This window comes from Molothrus ater, chromosome 1, assembly GCF_012460135.2.
Source record: "Molothrus ater isolate BHLD 08-10-18 breed brown headed cowbird chromosome 1, BPBGC_Mater_1.1, whole genome shotgun sequence".
NCBI lineage: Eukaryota > Metazoa > Chordata > Aves > Passeriformes > Icteridae > Molothrus > Molothrus ater.
Genome location: NC_050478.2, coordinates 23,877,537 through 23,895,193, shown reverse-complemented (window position 1 = coordinate 23,895,193; position 17,657 = coordinate 23,877,537). Strand labels below are relative to the sequence as shown.

At 36.7% G+C, this 17,657-nt stretch overlaps 1 protein-coding gene across 3 annotated transcripts in view; it reads right to left on the bottom strand.

Annotated features, from left to right (window-relative positions):
• The window catches only part of ANKIB1 (ankyrin repeat and IBR domain containing 1), a 90,202-nt gene that overhangs the window by 38,727 nt on the left and 33,818 nt on the right, over window positions 1–17,657 (bottom strand). For all 3 annotated transcript variants that reach the window (XM_036406967.2, XM_036406970.2, XM_036406969.2), the window contains exon 3: window positions 5,696–5,996. In XM_036406967.2, coding sequence (XP_036262860.1) covers window positions 5,696–5,996 — 301 coding nt within the window. The remainder of the gene's footprint in view (window positions 1–5,695; window positions 5,997–17,657) is intronic.

Below are 17,657 nucleotides of genomic sequence, written 5' to 3'. Positions count from 1 at the left end.
AGGACAGATCAGAGGATACTGATTCACAGGGAGCACAAAACACTACTGGCAGCTCTACTTGGTTTTTGAGGACATGAAAAAAGTGAAATGAAATAATGCTAATTCTAGCAATTCTAATACAGTGCAGTATTGTGCCATTTCAACAGACTTGTGTCTTGCAGTAACCATCCCAAAATGCAGTCTCTAACTACTAAACCTTTGTGCTGCTCTCCTTAACTTGCTAACTTGGTTTCCTGCTATAAACTGACCTGACAGAAGCAAGGACAGCATATGCAAGGACAGCATATGCAAGGACAGCATATGCCAGAGATTTTAAAGGCCCAGGTGGACCATTCTGCTGATTTATTATGACACCTTTATATCATTACTAAAATGATTCATCTTGTTTCTAAATAAAGTCTATAAACATTATCTTCCCTTCAGAGCATGATGTCTGTAACTACACTATCCAGGGTATTTCAAAACTCAGGTTCTAATTTTTTAGTACTTCTATAAATCCCTAAACTTCTCTAAAATTATCTGGTTTTCAGATATGCCTTTTAAATCATGATTAGACACTCCTTAATTTCTTCTTCAGTAGAAGAGAAAATTTCCTTCATATCTCACTGCAGAATACAGAATGTGTTTTGCAAACCTGGATTCATTCTTGTAGATTGGGAAACCTTTCCCACATTCTCTAAAATGAAAAAAATACAAATCCAAAAATACCACAAACCAGTGCAACAACAAGATTTAGTTGAGAAGATATTAGTGTCATTCTGTATTTGATCTTCATAGCAGAGTATCAGGCAGAAATACAGATGATACTGGGATAATTACCAAGATACACAGCCAACAGTTAACCTTTGTTCTATCTAAACTTCTTAACATTGCCAAAACTTTGTTAACCTGAGTATCACACTCTGTCTGTTCATTTTAACTTCCAAGAGAAATTTAACTGAGGCAACTAAGACACCTTCTGAGGAAAAAGAATGATAAATACATTTGAAAGAACATTCCATAGACTTATGCAGCTCAAAATCAAATCTGCAAGATGAGGAATTTGCAAAGCAACATGTTTTTAATAATGATGCCATATTTCTCTAGAATATGGCATCATTATCCAAAGCACTGTTAAAAAGTCTTGTGTTGCTTGATTAATTGAGATTAATAATCTAAACAATCATATTAGTCATTTAAACAATTGTAAAAATACCGTTTAATATGGTAAATATACTGTGATAGTGTGGAATGTATCTGCATAAAACCAAATCTGTTCAGCATGAATTTATTATTGGCTATTCAGTAGTTTGAGGTAAGCACATAATTTTACCCAAACTATCTTTAGCAATGGGGTCCACATAGCTGTTCTGCTTGGAGGAAAAATCTAACACATGTGAATGAAGCACATTTGACTATCAACTTGTAGGTACTTCACCCAAGAGGATCTGTATTTGGGGTTTCCTTTTCTTCTTTGGGTGTGGTGGGGATAGGCAAAGATACAGAACTGGGTTTTTTCTAAAAAGAGGTGGAAAGTGAAGGAAACAATAAAAAGGAATGCTGCTCTGAAGTGAGAGTAACCACCACAAAAAATGGGAAAAAGGCACTTCTGGGGTTCTAAGAGACCTTCAGTTTCTGGAGAGAGGGAGGGGAGGACAACTTGAGGATTAGGACCAGTTTTTTTTTTTGTTTTTTTTTTTTTTTTTTTTTTTTTTTTTTTTTTGTTAAGAATTTTAATCCTCAAATACTTCTAGGAACAAAGAGATAATTGTTAAATTCCTTCACCGATCTCTTGGTTTCAGGCTTGCTGAAGGCATGTAGTGCTCCTGTACATAAACCTGTTCCTGTTGAAGGAGTTAGAAGGACTACAGAGAACAGACTGGAGAATTTAGGATATCTCAGATCCAAGGTCTTCTATCCCATGGTAGGGCAAATAAAGAAGTTTGAACTTGGGGGTGTACTCTGTGTTTCTAATGCAGAAACCATGACTAGTTAGGACTACATAACTCTGGCCAACAGCAATCCATGTGGATCAGACTGTAAATTCTTCTTCAAAGACAAACTGAAAGCAAATTAAGTCAGAAATGGTTTACTCAATTACAATAGGTATTGCTAAGATAACCTAACCCAGTTTATATAATTAAATGGGGAACTAGCAGACTAGTGCCTGGATTTATCAAATGAATCACATTACAGACACTGAGAAATACAACCATAATTTGTAAAGAAGCACAAACCATGAACTTTTATGATGAGTTAAAAGCAAATTGACTTTAGTCTGCAGTTAAAAGCTGCAGCCCAGCTCCAGAACCACAATTCACTCTGCAGGAGCTGCGATTCTTTCTGACATTACAGTCTGCCTGGGTTTTACTGCATGAACCCTTTGCTTCACTCTCTTGAAATTGAAACTTTTTAACTGCTGTGTCTATCTCTAACACCACTGTATAGCCCCATGTAGGGATATGAAGGCAGAAACAGGCAGAAGACTCCTTCCTCAAATCCCTTGTAAATCTGAAGCCTAAGTTTGCAAATACTAGATATTGAAATGCGTTGGAAACTTGTTACAAAAGTTTTCTTCCGTTTACCATTTCTCTACCAGAAACAAACTTTCTTACGTCAAATCATTTTATGTGTGTGTTTTTCATCAACATTTTTCAGAGGTCCTTCAATGCTAATTGCTATCTCCCATTTTTCCCATATGACATGCACATTTGTCCTCTATTATATAATAATGTAAATAAAAATATGTTTAAAAGCAAATGTCTCATCTTGAGGAAGGATAGATAGAAGACCTATGAGTGAAATGCCTATAGGCAGAATTTATCAGGGAGTTGGATCAAATAAGTGGCACTAAAACAAGAGAACAAGAAGAACTTATACAGTCCTTTGCAATTAGCTTCTTTATCAACTCTGAAAGAATAAAAATTTGACAATCAACATAAAAGCAGTAGTAACACAGACCTTGGAGACAGCCTGATATTTGTTTACAAATAAATCACATCACAAGAGGCTCTAAATCAGTCTTATAATTATGACTTATTTTGTTTGAAAGAGCCAGACAACACCTCTATGTCATTCAGTTACCATGTATATAGTTAGCTGGGTCTACTGTAGACTTCAGCTAGCACAGACTGCAGGATGAATTGCCTCCCTGGTGAAAATCAGTAAGTATGTAAATAATTTCTAAGCACATGTTGAAGGCAAACTGCTGGTGTGGAGCTTGAGGAGCTGTAATAACACATGAAAAGGTACAGGGAAAAGAGAAGGTCCAGGGGCAAGGTTCAGTCTGTGTTACTGGAGGTTAAGTATCAGCGTCCAACAGCAGCATCCTATTAACTCCTCTCAGTACTGAGCAGAGAACCAGAGAGGCAGAAGCTTAAATAATAGCATAAAAAATGGCATCAGGAAGCTGAGTTTTCATTCATTAGAAGCTCAAAAACCTAAGAATGATATGTATACCAACAGAAATGAAAGAAGGGTTGGATATTGGAAATAAAAACACACTGTCTGAACTTCTGTAGAAAAGACTAATGAAAAACCAGAAGGTAAAGAAGAATATTCAGTTCAAGGTGTGCACAGCTGAGGCTGGGGAACTGAAATTACAAACTTTAATATTTCCAGACAATATCTGGAAACTTGGTGGAATACAATCAGCAAACATAAAGCGAGAATCATAGAGAAGGTGATGCTATATACCTTCTTTTAATAAACCCCAAACAAATTGATAAATAAACAAACTAACTCTGTCAAGAAATACCAGTGGAATACAATTCTGTAATTAACAAAAAAAAAAAAAATCTTTGGTGAATGACCTGACTAAAACCATAGCAATCTATTGCTAAAGGTAACATGGCTACTAAGAATAAAAGTGCTGTAAGGAAGAAAACACAAAAATAAAGGGAACTTCTGTCACTGCATCTCCCAAGTATATTTAGAAAATATATAAGCTAATAAATTACTCTGAAATTAAAATTTCAGACTACATAGGTGACTAGGTAATAGACAAAAGTCAGCAAACACATGAGAGGAGAAGCAAGTCCTGACTTTGTCCAGAGTAGTCTGTAAGACCTAATTCAAAATGTTGCTATCAAACAACCACTCACTAACAATTCTCAAGGATTCATTAAACTTGCAGAAGCCGTAAAAAAACAAGAAATCCACTGCCCACTTTCAAAAATCAGTACTAAGTAAGTCAAGAAATCCACTGCCTACTTTCAAAAAGTGGCACTAAGTAAGTGTGGAAAAAATTCCAGAAACATCAGAAGAATCTGTGAAGAGAGAAAAATAGGACAGAGTCATATGGAAAATAAGAAGCTGAAGTTGTCTCCTTGTGAAGAATATGTAAAGAGCAAAGTCTGGGAAAGGTAAATGCAAAATCATAATAAACAAGACTGACAGTTTTGTGAGTTGTATACATGGGCATAAAAACCCAGCATAAATAATTTTAAAACATCACACAGTAAATCTTTCAATGTTTTCGTAAAGTTGGTTGCTGGACAAAGTGTAAAAGCAATCTCATATTACATATAGCAGAAAATTGGTATGAACTGTTGGATTCTCTGTGGATGTACCACACATACTTTATGAAGGACACAAAAGAAAGGCTTTCAAATTGAAGTCTCAGCACAAGAGGTTCTAGAAAAATCAATAAACCAAATACTAATACAAATACCCAGCATCATATGGTACTTCTAATGGCCCTAATGAAACTTAAATATGAAACTTCTGAACTATTTATTATTATATGCAGCTTATTGATTAAATCTGTGATGGTACAACATTAGAAGGTAGTAAAGGTACTAAAACCAGCTCTGGAGAATGTTAGGAAAGATCATCAGGTTTTTACTTCAGAGAGAGGTCACCAGTGAAGTCCCAGAGGTTCTGGGACCTGACTGTTTAAGATATGAAGTTGTTATCTAGAAGAGAAAGTAAAAAAAGAGGTGCTAAACTTTGCTGATGATAATGAGTTATGGAGCACAGTTTGAATAAACATGAAATTATGAACAGAAGAAAAAAAAAAGTAAATTTCACACGCAAATGCTGAACTGTGAAGTAATTGTTGCCATTGAAAATACAAATCTTGATGTTAAAATAGACAGACTTATGAAGATGTTAGCTGTTTTTGAAAATTTTAGATGTCTGCTCATGTTCTTTATATTAAATTACCAGCACAATTAAATACTATTTCTCATTACTTGATATAGTTTAAAAATAAATCTGAGGCAAGGTCTTTAAAAGTAATTCCCAATTACTCATTACTATCCCCTACTTTCACAAACATTAAAAAAGCTGGACACTGTAAATTAAAGACATCAAATCTGTTCTTGAAACATGGACAGTATTTCCAGTCTCATCTGCAAAACTAAATAAAAAGAGCTCTAATTTTCTCTCAAGTTATTTCACTTCTCTTTACACATATAGGATTCTTTGCCTACCTTTAAAGCTTTTTCTCCACTGTTACAGTCTTGTAATAAATTCCAATTTTTATATGCCTACACGAGTCTTCTTCATATAGGTAATCAATTTCTTTAATTTTTCTCTACAGTGTATGTTTTGGGCTGTTTATGTTTGCAATTTTTTCCAATTAACGAAAAATAGAATTAAAAGTTAATTCAGTATAACATAACAGATTCCCTCCCCCAAGAAAAAAAGCTTTGTGAAACATTGTGCAGGTCAATTACTCATAACATATATAAACTTATAAATGAACTTTTACCTCAACACAGGTTTTCATCCCTGAGGCAGCAGCATAGTGCAAAGGTGTATTTTTTTTGTTATCAACAGCATCAATGGCTGCTCGTTCATATTGTCCTTCATCCAGCTTTGCTCCCTTCCACTTCAGGATCATCTGCAGACAGTCAGCTCTTCTGCAGTCGTCTTCTGAGGGTCGTGTCAGGCGAGGATGAAGAGCTCCCTCTGAGATCATGATCTGAGGTCCCATACACAGTAAGTGCATAGATGTCTCATTGTGCACGTTCCTTTTGTTTGGGTTTCCATCTCGAACAAAAAGGAAAGTTCTGCAACAAGGGAAAGAAATTGAAGGAAACTAATTAGCACACAATTCCATTCACTTCCTTGAAGTGGGAACAGTGGATTATGATAGCTCTCCTTCTTGCAAAGATTCTGATCACCCATGCTAGTGACAAATGTTCTTTAACAGAGAAATACTACTGGACAGCTCTGCTCCATTTCTCTTCGGAGTCGAAAGCAAAGATCTGGACAAATTATTGAAATATCACTAAGTACCATATACAACTACTTTGTCAGGATATGAGAAAGTTTATTCTCCAATTGTGTGTTGCATTGTGATAAATGTTTTAAAGGCACAAGATTGATGAAATAGCTACTTTATTTCTTCTGCTATGTCCTGAATAGTAGTGCATTTGGTAGTTTGCAAATAGATAATGACAGAGCAATTTGTTAAAAATTCATTCTCCTTTGCCATATCTTTAGTCAGATGTAAATGCAGCACTTACTACTTCTTAAAATATTATAAACACTATTCCTCCCAGCACTGCATGCATTGAGGAATGACTATTGACTTTTTCAGTATGGAAGTACAACATAATGCAAACTCTCCCCTATATAGGTGACAGAAGCTGGCAAGAATTTAAGTGTTCTCTCGAATACTTTAGAGCCAGCTCAAAGTGGACAATATTACCAGCAAAAAGAATCACCTTAGGAATGAAAGGGGAACAACAGGCTGATTCTTAGAATCATAACAATCTCTGAATCCTAACAACACCTGACACAATACAGCTCCCTTGCTGCTTCTTGCCAGCAAGTATTATAGAAATTACAATCCAGATCTGAAATGGAAAAACCGAGACAAATCACACAAGCCCCGTGCATCCAAACGTGCTTTAGCCTTTTGAGGTATACTAAAAATATTTTTTTTAAGGGAGAGTAAATGGTAGGCAATGACAGAGAGGAAAGATCACCTCTTTGAAGGACTGGGGTCAGAGAGACATGCAATGGTAAAAGAACTCCATGTGAAGGGAGAATACCAGGTATTGTTCCCTCAGGTTCCCAGAAGGTAATACCAAGCTAAATCTGAAGCATGGCACATGCATTCAAGAAGTCACTGCAAAAATGCCTGCATTGTTCCCATAAACCCCCTCACACACAAAGCCCACAGAAGTCACTGGATGTCTCCTCTCCAGGCTGTTCCCTGACTCCAACAGTTTGCAAATATGAAAAAAAACGAGTTATTCTGGAACCCCACTAAGTTAGTGCAGGGGATCAGGTTCCACCCTCCCTGACTACACCCTAAGACTAATGAAAACCAGTTTCAACCATTTTCAGGGAGCTCGGCCACCTGAAAGCAGGTGCTGGCTACATACAAAATCAGACACTATTACTCCTGGTGAACAGTGGTGAGAAGAACTTGACAAATGTACCCAATTTGACCAAAAAAATCCCGTTATTTACCTCAGTTATTGCCTTATGCGATAGCTACAAGTCTAAATGCCATCTCCTCTTTCTGTTGTCCCTGCATACATACCACCTTTCTCTCTCTCAGACAGAGCTCACTCATACTTTGTTCAGGACAAAGAATAATCCTGAAACTATTTTATTAATAAAGGAAGAGGCTATACAGGGTATATGGGAATTTCCCTTTCAGATATTATTGAAAATAGTCTGGACAAGTATTTCAGTAGAAAAAACTAGACACAGATGATCTGGTCCTGCAATGGAAGAATGTCTTGACAGCTGTTTGATCAGTTGGATTTCTGTCCTTTCTTCCCCCTGAAAATCTCTGAGTGGTTTGAATTTAAAAGAAAGCTTATTATTAAAACACTATTCTTTTAAATATATGGCAACAAAGTATTCAGAGGAAAACAGTCTCCTCTATGTTGCCCTATTTTGACAGCAAAAATGTTTCTAAGAGAAATCTCTCTTTCATTACATGATAACTGACATGATAGATGCATTTGTTTAGAAACATGAATACACCAAACTTGAGATTAAAGATCTTGTCAAAAAAAGTAACAGCATATTTTGTTTCCTTGAGGTTTTTTGTTTGTTTTCAGAGGGAAGGAATTAAGCTAGACAGGCAAAATACTTCAGAGCCAATTACATGACACGGTAAGACTAACCAGTATCAAACACTATCCAAAGTGCACTTATTTGTTTGAATTAGCTTTACAGGGTATTAAACTAGAGACAGAAAGAAAGGAGGGGAAGGAAGGTGGGAAAGTCAAAAACAAAAAGAGAGAAATGGGAAGGAGAGAGAGAAGAAGATGGGGACAAGAAGATTCTATAGAGGCACTTGGATATCATCATTTCAGCATAAGGGGAAGTCAAGTCAATCCTGAAGAGCCCAGCCAAACCCATGACTTAAAAGTTCAGAAATGACTAGTATTCAAAAATGGGCAAATAATACATTTTACATCCACAGATTCATTACTCAACAAGGCTCCATTTTTAACAGTGGTATTTGGTGCATAAGACTTTCACAGAGCAGTGCTGTAGATCCCTGCAATTTGGCTCACAACTTCAGAGGCATGAGAAGCTAAATTTTGCCTGGAAATGTACTGAAAGAGTGAAAATATGCATTGCCTATGGGAAATATCACTTAACCACAAGGCAGACAGACTTTACTCTAGTTGCAGTTTCCAGATTTTGCTGCAATCTGTAGCACTTTGCAGAATCCAAACTTGAGGTGACAAAAGTATCATAAAAGTGTTGAAAAAGTGACAAAAAGGAAAGGGCTGTAAGACTCACACCTACTACTATCTGTATTTGCAAAAAACCAGCAAGAAACTCAAGATCACAAGGCTGGGAACTTGAATAATAAACAACTGGGACATGTCCTCACTTGGGGAAACTAACAACACAACTATTTCTTCAGGGTTGGATAAAATCTTTGATGTTTGGGGCATGAAAACCACCATATTTACAGTTCATTTCTCTCTCTAAACAAATGCTATATATATTTTTAGCTAGATATAGATACACATTGCTGGAACTAGATGATCTTTAAGGTCTCTTACAATCCAAACCATTATGTGATTCTATGCTCTATTTGTATGCATAAAAAAACATACAAAAATATACCCAAGTGTAGAAAAATAAAAATTAAAAACCGATGTAAAATGAAATTATAAAACTAGTTGGAGGCTAAAGCTGGAGGCTAAAGCATGTCTGAATATGCTGAAAGACAGTGAAACTAACAATTTTTGAAAGCAAAACACTGACATATACTGTATAAAGTAGACAGTTCTTTTAAGTACAGCTTGCTAAACAAAGTTACACTGCAAACTCCAGTGCAGGCATGAACCTAAAGCTCACAGCTTTAAGCGAAATATTAATATTAACAGAAGAATTTTAAGAGCATTAAGAGAAGTATGGGTAAACCATGAGTTACAACAACATATAGAAGAGCCAAGTCATGTTATCCAGTAATTTAAACTCATTTGCAATGAACTAATTCATACAATTATTGAATGATTCAGCTTTCAACACAGTAGGTCAATACTGAGGTATTCAACCTTGAATAACTATGATTATTTCACTAAAAGTACTTTTCTCCTAAATATACTGAAGAAAAACAACCACAGCGTACCAGTAACCACTTGAATAAGTCTTTTTAGTCATTACTGTTTTAAATAATTTTGGGAAGAGTACTGGTTTTTACCTGATGTTGAATGCCACATCCAGTAAATATAATTACTGTTATTCATTATATAGTGCTAGAAAGTTATTTATTAGTACTTCAAAGTTCTTCTCCGTTTCACTAAGATTCTTAAGCATTTCTTACATTAATCCTTACATTTGTTATACTGCAGGCCAAAGAAAAATTCTGCTTTATTTATGGTTCCTATGACTGTTAGGAGGAACAGCAGCACCAAAACAGAGATTAAACAATTCCTAATGCAAAAATGTATCAATTACCTCTGTAAGTTTCTTGTAACCAGAACACTATTGTTTTTATTTATGAGTTACTTAAGTTTAGCATTCCCTTGGACAGTCAGTAATACTGTTTACAAGATCTCATGCCTCTTCTGGCTTTTATTTCAATATTCTGAGTGGGATTTCAAAAGAAATAGAGCTGAATGCCAAATCAGAAGTGGCTTCCACTGAAGCTGGCTGCTTACCAGCAGCTTTGTGACAGTCCTTGTAAAGCAAAATCTGTGTGATTTGCATCTCTGTCTCTGGCCCTTTCTTATATACATCTCTTGATGGCTAGAATTAATCCTAGGTGCCATCCTTCCAGCCTTGCCTCCAAATCCTTCCTTTGAACACAGATTTTTTCTGAGACCATCCAGTCTGAATTCTCTTCCCACATAAATGTTGACTTTTAGTTTTATATTGGTCTCAAACAAATGTGAGATGAAATAATAAACATGAAATTACAACCAAGTGTTCTCATTGTCACCTTTTAAACACACAGATTTGTATTTCTGCACAGGACAACTATCTTTGTATGTTTGTAAATGACCTGGCAGAATATGCTATCTAGTGTTGATATTATTTACATAGCAATAATGAAGAAATTACACAGTGAATACTATAAGCTTTGCATCATTTATATTTCTTAAAAACCATAAATGTATTACAGAAATTATCTCATCTCATCTCATCTCCCACCATAAAAATATTTTCAGTTTGTATGTCCCACCATAAAAATGGTTTTCAGTTTGTATGTCACTTTATCTTTAATGACACTGATTATTTTCCTTACATGTCCCAATGATGTAACTTTATTACACTAAATAGAAAAAAAAAGGTGTGAATTAAAAAAAATCAAATCATCCATGATCTGTACCTTGGCCAAAAGGAAAGGTGTGTCTATATACAATGTCACTGAATATTTTGCTTGAATTTTGCAATTAGATATAAAAATTAATGAGTTATTTCTGAAATTTTTGAGCCAACAGATCTCTCTGGTAAGGAAGGCACATGTGCCTCTAACCCCAGGGTGCAGTGAAGCCATTTGACACAATGATTCAGTATTTACCAATCAACTCAACAGAGTCACAAACTCTACCTGGCAACAAAATTAGTTGAAATAAAGATGTGGTCATTCTGGTTGGCAAGGACCAAAGCTGTACTCCTCTATAAACCAAAGAAAATTTTACTTTGCCTGTGGTAAAATGTTCACAATGGCTCTAAGGAGAACAGACAACACAGAATAAGAAACCTTTAAGAGTGTACTGAATTAATAGATCTCATTTCACCAATCACTAACAAAGCAGTCTTACACTGCAATGTGTGATTTCCACCAAGGAAAGTAAAATTAGAACAGTTTCCTCTGGGTGCAAAAAAACCCTAGCAGCAAGAAGAAGCAATAACACACTCAAGAGTGGCAGCTGTAGCTGGAGAGCAAAGGCTGCGCTGTGAGCAACAAACTCACAAGCATCATGTCTCTTTAACCTACTAAGGTTAAAATAATCAAAGTCAGACAGAAAAGAGTCAGCTTTAAGACCTAAAAACACAGCAGCTGACTCGCTTTTGATCTCTGTTTGTAGGTCAGATTGTGATTAGAATAAAGTCTACTTTCTGTTTTGCGGTTTGTGAGGAAGTCATGAGGAACACCAGGGAAGATACCTTGGGAGGCCACGCACGTCTGCTCAGTGAGAACTGCTCATAACTGAGATTTTCAGCTTTAGGGAAAGGAAAACAACAGTCAGTCAGATAAACATCTGAGTTTTTCAGCCTGCCTTACTGTACTTTAGAAGACAGTGCCCAACTGGGTGGCAGCCTTTGAGGAACAAAGCAAGTGCTACTGCTGCTACTTCACATCTGTGGCTGCTCCTCTAAGTGTCTCCTCTGGTTTTTTCTGTCTTTGGCAGTTTTCTCCAGGATTTAGTCACAGTAAAAACTTTTTAAGGCTTCCTATTTATACTTTGTACATCATCTTGACTTCTTTTTAGACTGACTATGATGAAAATGACCTTATAAATTACTATTTTCTACCACCCTGTCAGATGCTCTGCTACTGAAATCAGGGGCACTTCAATTCACTTGGTCCTCCTGGTTCTTAATAAACATGCCGACAAAGCCCTGTGAGATCATATTCTTAATTTATTATTCTCCTTCATCTAATCGAGAGCTCCCTTCAGTAGTTCATATTCCAATGAATTTGAAAGGTGACCAAGACTCACAACAACACAAAATGACTAATCTAAAAAGGACCTTACAGAACCAATTTGGCAGCTGAGTGCAATGACAACAAAGCAATTTGATAAACACCTATGCTCCCACTTGGACAGATCCAAACACTGCACAGATCAGTCACCACACACCACCAAAGGAAAACATTTAACACTATACCACAAGCAGTATCTCCCACAAGAAGCATTCATGTCTCATATTGTAAAATCATAAAAGTTTTCAATTTACAACTTTGCAGGTGCTTACTATTCAATTTTACATATTTAGTATAATGTAGGATGAGATTCATCTTAGCTCTGGTGACTTACAGTGCAGACAACTACAGCTGATCCAGTTCTCTAAATTCCCTTTGAATCAATGGGAAGAAACAGGCACTGCTGGCACACCCTTAATTTAGAACACTTTATGGTCACCTTCACAATACATGAATTGTGCTGTTGCCTTCAATAATTATTCTGACTAGATTTATTACCTATGTCTATATTGACTATAAAGGAGACCTAGTAACCTAGTATGAATAATTCCAGTGGAGACATACTTACTTTTCTGAATAAAATTAATTTAAACAGAAGTATGATTGAAATGGTTATCCATATAATTGTTGATAATTAAAAACAAGCTTGCTTTCTGTTACTCAAAGTGAATGATCTGGACAATGACATTGTCCAGATCATTCCCTTTGTATATCATAAATTATTCAGATGAAGTAGTGTATCATACACTTTAAGTTATTAAACCAGAACAGAATTATTTTGTTATGTGGGAGAAAGGGAATATAGTTGGGTGGTTTTCTTTTATATTAAAATCAGATGCCAAAACTTAAAAAAACTACTTTTAGGACACTAGCTTAGGCAAATATTATGCCTTCATGATTTTTCTTCCAAATGAGCTTTAAAATTGGAAAACACCAAGCAAATGTAATAATTCAAAGAATTACCATGACAAACAAAAAAAAAAAAAGGAGGAAAAAAAAAAGACTCCTGCAGTTGTTTTCTGAGCCACCTACTTGAAAACATCCATACACTCAATACAAATTTCCTTACACTGGATCCTGTTGTTTTGGTTAATAACCCTACATTTTCCCCATTTGCCCTTATTGGACAAAGAGTTGCTATCATCCTTATTAGTTTTCTTTTGCTCACATTTATATCAGAAGTACTGTTAGGAAAGCAATTTAAAAAGGAACACTAGACTTACTGTCAAAGCATTGAATAGATGTTCAGAAATTTAATAAAGAAAAAAGATGAATTTTAGCATCTTTCTGAAGATTTCAGCATGAATCATTTAGATCTATTTGCATCTCAAAGTTTAAATATTTACAGAACTTCTGTCTATCAAAACAGTGAAGTAGCCTCTTTTCAATTTCCATCTCCAGAAAAAAAACAATATCAAAAATTCAGAGCAGCTTCAACCTTATCAGAAAACAAGCAACTACAGCACTTCTCTAAAGCCAGATGACCGGCAAAGAACGGGGTTTTCATCAATACTTTTCCTTAACATCTATTTTTGCAGCATAAAAATCCTCTAAACTTCAGAGAAATCTTGTTCTGAAAACAGTCTACACACATGTCCCTCAAAATCATCCAAAACTAATTTTCAACAAGACTGCAAATGGATGAAAAGCCAACAAAACCTGGCATGGGAAGAGACATTCCTGAATGTGCTCTGACGAATGCAGCATTCCCTATGGGGTCAACAAGTTTTCTGGCAAATTCATCCTTCATAACATGCTGGAAATATCAGCATACATTTTTTGATTGCATTACAATTGCTTGGACCAGTCTTCACTGAAACCTCTTTAACAGGCAGAACAGAGGGGGGACTGTAGCTGAAATTGCAAGATATGCATAGCCTAGAGGAAACCACCACTATTTTGATGTTCTGTCATTCTTCTGAAGTGAAACTTACTTCCCAAATTATAGCAGTGAAACAAGAGATATTGCCTATGAACAAATCCCAGGCACATTTACCAACATTTCTCTCTGACTGGCTTAGCTATGCCTTCATTGCCAGAGTTGCTTGACCACTATTACTGAATGGCAGACATCAAGAATGTTAAGAGAAGTGGGTTTGGGTTTGATTTTTTTTTCTTTAGTTTCAGAATCACCTCAATTTCCAGAATCTCTGTAACAAGAAAGTCTTGTTTTTCTTGTTCTAGGAAAAAATCAGCTTTGTAAACCTGTCCTGTCTCCCCAGAGTTCCATGTTTCTGTCATCTCCTCCTCCCTCCTCTTCAGGCCAGGACCAGCAGCAACTGCTACAACAATCCACTTTTGGCTTGAATACCCACAAAGTGCTCAGATATAGCACTATGAAACACACAATGAGGAAAATCTGTCACTGGTCCAAAAAGCTTCCCAGCAAAGCTGCAAAACTGAAAGTCACACCACATATATTGCAAAATGACAGTTTATCTAAGGGGTTTTTTTTCCTTTCAACGTCAAGCAAGTCCTCGTGATTTCCAGTCACTCCATCTCAAGCAGCCTCTGAAAAGTCTGTTCTCTTGTCATAGCTCAGAGTGCTTCACCAAAAGCCAGACTCTAGTGAGTAACTTTCCACATTGATAGCAATTCTTTCAAACTAAGCAGTCAGATGGTCTAAAACGTCCCTTAGGCAAAAAAGAAAAACAGAAAGCCTGAGGGCATTGGATGTGCTTGATCATCTGAAGACTGCCTTTTCTAAAGAAAACATGTTTCCAGTGTGCTTTGCCTGTAATATTTTTATACACATTTGGGGAGTGAAATTTAAACTATCTTCTGAAATATGAATCTTCTGTCAAGACCTTAATTCATAGGGAAACAGGATAAATGTTTGTAGTGGGATGAGACCAGTGTGGATGTTGTATAAAGCTCTCAGGATTCCTGTGTGGGGTGCTTCATGAACTGCTCCAGTGTGGGTTCCTCCACAGGGTGCAGTCCTTCAGAAACACACAGCAGCAGTGTGGGTCCCCACAGGGTCACAGGTCCTGCCAGAAATCCTGCATTTGTGTGGGCTGCTCTCCACAGGCTGTGCAGCTCCTGCCTGGAGCCTGATCCAGCATGGGCTCTCCATGGGCTGCAGGCTCCTTCAGGGCACATCCACCTGTTCTGCTGTGGGGTCCTCCAGGGGCTGTGGGTGCCTCTCTGCTCCCCATGGATGTGCAGGGGCTGTGGGAGGACATCCAGCCTCAGCACAGCCTGCACCACGGGCTGCAGGGGAATCTGCTCCAGTGCCTGGAGCACCTCCTACCCCTCCTTCTCTGGCCTGGGCTCTCTGCAGGGCTGTTTCCCTCACATTTTTTTCACTCCTCTCTCACAGGAGCTGTGCAGCATTTTTCATCCTTTCCTAAGTATGCAGAGGTACCACCAGCATCACCAGTCTCAGCTTTGGCCAGTGGTGGGGCAGGTTTGGAGCTGGCAGACACCAACTGTGCCTGGTGTGGGGCACTCTGTTCTCTTCTCACAGATGCCATCCTCACAGCCCCCTGCTACCAAAACCTTGCCCCATGAACCCAGGACAATGCCCTTCTGCCAGCTCCTCTGACAGGTGCCACAGATGGGGGCTGAGGGTTAGCCTGTGCCAGCCTTGGGGCTCCTCCCTGCTGATGAGCTTACTGGCCTGAGATCAAGTCTTCGAAAATTCTTGTTTGAGCTAATTAGCTGTGGTCAGCAACTTTTGGGTTTTAAACATTAAATGCTATGTTAAAACAAACTGGTATGTCAGGTAAACATTATTCAGGGCTGCAGACCAAGTTATACATTAATGGAATGTTGACTATGTTTTGGTTTTTATTTCAACATTCCTAGTATACTAAGGTTTCCTATGATACTCATTAAAATGATCAAGAAATGATCCTAGCATTTTAACAAAATCTTGCTGGATCTTGTGAAAAGAAATTAACAGCAAATTTTCAAATTTTTACATCTTGATCCTGTTTCTGGGCTGTAAATATTGGATGAAAAGTGCAGCAGCCAGATGACTCAGATACTTGCTGCATAATAACTGAGCAGCTCGAAACCATTGAGAAATTTTTGTTGGCTTAAGTTTCTGCCAGTAGACTTCATGCTGGATTAAGTCAAGTTTGTGCAGGTTGGCAGTTTTGCTTTGTGACCCTTTCACCTCTTCTCCAGCTTCTTGGTTCTTTCCTTCTGAGATCACAGCAGCAGGATGTCCCCAAGTCCCTTTCACTGCAAACTTGGTGCCTCTGCTTTCACTGTGCCTTTGGCCAGTCACACCACCCTCAGCACTGCCAGATAGGGTATTTCTAAACATCCCAAAATATCTCTCTCAATGCATTCTGTAATGCAAAAGGTGTACCAGCAACTGCATCACACTACTCTATTTTGAGATAATCTCACACAGTAAACTGTAAACACGTCAGTTCATATCCACCCACAATAATACTATTGCCTATAATGAAAAACTGAATTATATGGTGTGCATGCAAGTAAATGCTACAGCTTGCAGGTTGTGGTGCTACAGATTTCCCAGTATTTAAAATGTTTTATGAAAAGATAAACATAAAATATTATACTACTATGGACGTCTCATAATTGTAAATTTCTCTCAAAATACAAAGAAATTAGAATTAATTTATATTTAGGCACTGAACTTTATCAGTACACCAAAGCACTCCTTTCAAAAATCAGCTCATTTAACCCCTGACATATGCAGGACTTTCTGCATCAAAAAGAAGCAGCTTAACTCCAAAGCACTTGTGCCCTTTCTGCTATCAACTTAGCAAACAGACACACTGTAAGGCTTATATTTATTCACTTTTACTACTTTATTTAGATAAAAAGATAAACATTTATGTGTAGCACATCTTAAAGAGAAGCCCTTAGAAAGACATCAGAAAAATTAAAAATAAAAAAACTTCAGTAAATTGTTCCTCACAAGTGCTACAATTCTAACAGTCTGGGTTTACAGAACCAGACTCCAGCAGATAAAGGCACCTACCTCATGTTTAGGGGACAAAAAATGTATTACAAACCCTTGATTCAAACAAGGTAAAAGAATGATTCTTTTGATAATTAGTTTGCAAAGTGTGAAAAAAAAAAAGTTCTCCTGTGAGACTTAGATGTTGAAGGTCCTATGTAGCTAGTAGCACAATGGCATTTCTAAAAGACTTTTTAGAGTCTTAAAAAAAATTTAAAAATTAAAAAAAATACAAAGCAGTTATTTGAGACTCCATCATAATGATGCAATGTGAATTAACTGACGCACTGCTCAGAAGTCAGTAATTATGACTATTTCTTTTCATATGAGCAATTTCATGTGTCCTTGTTGTCTCAATGAGGCTATAATTTCTTAAGACCTATTTTCTTGAGAGAAATCTGAAAATCTCAGAGGAAAAAAATCATATGGAAAGTGTAAGTAAAAACTGGGCACTATTAAAAAAAAATTCATGTTAGTTAACTCTTTTCTATAATTCAGGAATAAGGAATGAGAGGAAAAATAAACAAAAAAGTTTCAGTGATGAAATGAAAACAAATTAAAAATAGAAATACAGAATACATAGGGAAGAAGAGAAAAATATTTAGCCAAAATTGAAGTAAATTAGAAATTATAAAATAAAAA